Raw genomic sequence first — 4,742 nt, forward strand, 5'->3', positions numbered from 1 at the left:
ATATATTTATATACTATATACATTATATGTATAGATATATATATTTATATACTATAATATCTATGCATTTATGGATGTATTTGTATCATATTATATATACGTATATGTATTAATATATTTATATATATATATATATTCTTATATGCTTATGTCTATACACACACACACCTATATATATATATATGTATACATATTTATATATATGCATATGTATATATATGTATATTAATTTATATGTATCTATATTATATATGTGTGTGTGTGTCTGTGTGTGTGCGTATATGCATTCGTGTAGTTATATACATCTCTTGTTATAATCATTCTCATAAGTGTTTCATAGGTTTTAATGCATGAGACTTTATACATTGTTGTTATTCCCTACCACTTTCATCATATACCGATACCTGTTCCTTGTGACGATAAATTTGTGTGTGTTTATGCTTGGATCCCTATGCATCGTATGTCACTATGCACAAACGTATATCTGACTGTATGTTATATTTCGCTTGCGCAATATGGCTTCTGTTCTGTATGTTCTCATTGCGACAGTTAGTGTCAGTCGTATTGTACTACAAATATCAATTGAATTTCATGGAGTGTATCCAATGACATCGCTTTTGAGACCATGGTACTGTGCATTTCAACGCTTACGCTATACTTATCCCATTGAACACACCCTTGAGCACTTTTTTATTATTACTTGTGAGTATTTAGGCTTGCGCTATAGTTACCCCATAGAGCACACCCTTGAGTACTTTTTATTATTACGGGTGATTATTTAGGCTTGCGCTTTACTTATCCCATTGAATACACCCTTGAGCACTTTTTATTATCACTTGTGATTATTTAGGCTTGCGCTATACTTATCCCATTGAATACACCCTTGAGCACTTTTTATTATTACTTGTGATTATTTAGGCTTGCGCTATAGTTACCCTATAGAACACACCCTTGAGCACTTTTTATTATTACTTGTGAGCATTTAGGCTTGCGCTATACTTATCACATTGAACACACCCTTGAGTACTTTTTATTATTACCTACGTTTATTTAGGCTTGCACTATAGTTACCCCATAGAACACACCCTTGAGCACTTTTTATTATTACTTGTGAGTATTTAGGCTTGCGCTATAGTTACCCCATAGAGCACACCCTTGAGTACTTTTTATTATTACGGGTGATTATTTATGCTTGCGCTTTACTTATCCCATTGAACACACCCTTGAGCACTTTTTATTATCACTTGTGATTATTTAGGCTTGCGCTATACTGATCCCATTGAACGCACCCTTGAGTACTTTTTTATTACTTATGATTATATAGGCTTACGCTATAGTTACCCCATAGAACACACCCTTGAGCTACTTTTTATTATTACCGATGATTATTTTGGCTTGCGCTATACTTATCCCGTTGAACACACCCTTGAATGCTTTCTCACTATAGTTTATACTTATCTCCGGTGCACTGATTTCCTATTGAAATAATTGTACCAGGTGGTGGAGAAAGGCACAGGGCCTCGTCCGGAGGTGAGTGCGGGTGTACGCATACGCTATAAATACCAACCAATCGAATCACTCGACGTGGATGCCGTGGGCAAGATGGACCTCGGTGAGTATGCGTTCGTACCAACTCACTCTATTAATAGTAGCCGGCAATCAACTGCTCTTATAGTCCTTGCCTGAACTAGAGTAGATGCTTGTTCCGGTATGGTTCCCAGATACTTCACCCGCAGGAACTAGTTGTGACTAGGCCTGGAATGTATATATATATATATATATGTGTGTGTATATATATATATATATATATATATATATATATCATACCTTTTCACATACACTATGATTTTGTTTTTAAGTATTTCTGTGTCACATCAATACCAAATGTTAGCGCGGGTTAACATCTTTTCTTTGAGCTGTGGTCCTAACTCGGGGTAGCGTACCTGTCTGCTGTAGCTGTAGAGTCGATGAAGACGCATCTCAACACATATCGTACTATGGTTGTCTTCGTATGCAGGTGTATGTATTATTATTAGCATTCCCATTCCTGCCTTGTATGTACGTGTGAAAGGCCAGCCACCACCTGTGGTCGTCCGTAGCAACCTGCGGTAGCCTAGGGTTTTAGGGTTTGGTTTGTGTTGTTGCATGCCTCACCACACCTGAGTGTTACTGTGAGACTTGTGCACTGCCCATTGCGTTGAGCTTAACGCCTTAACCGCTGCAATCATTCATTGGCCCACTTCTCACTAACGGGTAAGGCTGAACCCTACGCTACAACCAACAGACCATATGCCGTGGCAATGTGATAGCGACACCTTCGCGAAGGCAGGACAGGACAAATCCAGCCCTGATTTCCAGGGCGGGGACGGCCGTAATCCCGAGTTCCGGGTCGGCGAAGGGGATGTGATCGGTGCGTGGGATCTGATGGTTTCGTTGATGAATGAAGGAGAGAAGGCCTATGTAATTGCTACCGCTGCCTACTGCTGGAGGTTGCCAGGCCTGTATGTATGAATGGGCTGAGTAGGCATGCGGATAGGTTTTGTATATACCGGTTAATGTATATATATATATATATATATATATTTATATTATATATATATATATATATATGTATATATATACATATATATATGTATATATATATGCATCTATGTGTGTGTATGTGTGTTTATATATATGTATGTATATATATATATGTATATATTGGGATGTATTTGTGCATGCGTGTGCGTGTGTGTGTGTGTGTGCATACGTATGCGTGTGCGTGCGTGTGCGTGTGCGTGTACGTCTGTTGTTATGTATTGTGAAGTGTGTATTACTTTGGGGCAGTTTTATGCCCAGGTGAATCGTGCGCTTTGTTGAGGAGTGTCGTTTAGACTGTGAGATCGACTGTGCAGTTCTAACGTTCATGTGTCATGTCAGTTGGAGCTGCATCGCTAATTTCATCGCTCGGCAATAAAGAGCTAAGGCGAACCCTTTATCTTTACCGGGATTGACCCATTTGCGCACCCCCTCCCCCCCCCCCCCCCCTCCTAAAACCCTAAAACCCTATCATGCCCGGCCAAACCATAAGGGCTCGCACCACAGCCATTTAGTACAGTAAGAGGCGAGCTTGCGCAGAAGACACTGTGCTACTGTGCACATATATATGCTACTATATGCTAGTTATATTATACGCTGGTCTCTCTTATCCTCCGCTGCTCATGCATCTGCTATCTTCCTCCATAACCCCTAAACCCTACCTGCACCCACAGCCCACCCCACATCCGGCCCAACCAGGACATGCTGTTCTTCATCGACCTGCAGACAATCACCCACGGCCCTCTAGACATGAACGCCATGGACGCAGCCCAGCGCACACACATCGCCGAGCAGAAGAAAGCGCGCGGCAACTTCTTGTACAAGCGAGGAGACTACGACGGTGCCATACGCACGTACATCCAGGCACTCAGGATAGTCAGCCATGGCACAGTACACTCGCCTGACGCAGACAGAGACGACGACGAGGTGGTGGTGGCCAGTGCTAACCGCAGCAAGCAGATGATCGCGCTGCATCTGGCGGTGTTGAATAACTTATCGCAGGCGCATTTGGTGGTGTGTGGGGGGGGGGGAGGGTCATATGATTACGTATGTGTGAGTGTGTATGTGTATGTGTGTGTGTCTGTATGTGTGTGTGTGTATGTATGTATATGTGTCTGTATGTATGTATTTGTATGTGTGTGTATTTGTATATGTCTATATATGTGTGTATGGGCATGTGTATGTGTTTATATGTCTGTGTGTGTATGGGCGTGTATATGTGTATGTGTATGTGTCCGTATGTTGGTGTGTTTGTATGTGTATGTGTATGTGTCAGCTTGAGATCAATAAGAAGACGTTTTTTTATACGTCTAGTTTTTCCGGGTTGTGTACAAGGAAGTTAAATTGACAATGATATATATATATATATATATATATATGTGTGTGTGTGTGTGTGTGTGTGTGTGTGTTGTGTATTATAATATATATATATGTATATATATATGGGGAAAAATACCTACGTATATACGTTTACTGATGGATATTCATAATTTATGCTTTACTCGATTATTACTGTGCTTAGTCTAGGACGGTACACATTGCTGTTTGTGACATATTGTGTAATTTAACTCGTTGTCAGAGCTTTCAGCGCATACTAAATGATACCAGTGACAGTATTGCCCCGAATTTCTTGTGTGTAACCGTGTACTAAAGTAAGGATATGCGTATATGGGCATTTACACATACACACATCAATACCATTACGTAATAAGTCTAAATATATCTGTCTGAAACGTATTCATTCGACATTGTATTTCATAAAACCCTAAGACTATAAAGCACCCCAAACCCTAACACGCACAGACACGGTCAATCGACAAGGCGCGTAAAATCTGTGACGAAGCACTCGAGATTGACGAAAACAATATCAAGGCCTTATACCGATCAGGATGTGTCTACTTGGTATGTATGTTTGATAATGTGATCCAATGGAGGTATTATATAGGAGGCATTGCTGCTTGTGCTATATATATATATATATATATATATATATATGTCATGTACATGACACGTAAACACACACACATATATATATATATATATATATATATATATATATATATATATATATATATATATATATATATATATATATATTAATATTAATTAATATAATTATAATATATATATNTATTATTATNTTATTNTATGTATAGTATATA

General features: G+C 39.0%; 1 protein-coding gene across 1 annotated transcript in view; it reads left to right on the forward strand.

The window, feature by feature from the left end:
* Positions 1-1,487: 1,487 nt before the first annotated feature.
* The window catches only part of SARC_11497 (hypothetical protein), a gene marked incomplete at its 5' end in the record, with an annotated part of 6,416 nt that continues 3,161 nt past the window's right edge, over positions 1,488-4,742 (forward strand). The window contains 4 exons of the mRNA XM_014294418.1: positions 1,488-1,612; positions 2,285-2,501; positions 3,255-3,594; positions 4,384-4,482. Coding sequence (XP_014149893.1) covers positions 1,488-1,612; positions 2,285-2,501; positions 3,255-3,594; positions 4,384-4,482 — 781 coding nt within the window. The remainder of the gene's footprint in view (positions 1,613-2,284; positions 2,502-3,254; positions 3,595-4,383; positions 4,483-4,742) is intronic.

The sequence above is a fragment of the Sphaeroforma arctica genome (genome assembly GCF_001186125.1).
Source record: "Sphaeroforma arctica JP610 unplaced genomic scaffold supercont1.1722, whole genome shotgun sequence".
Lineage (NCBI taxonomy): Eukaryota > Ichthyosporea > Ichthyophonida > Sphaeroforma > Sphaeroforma arctica.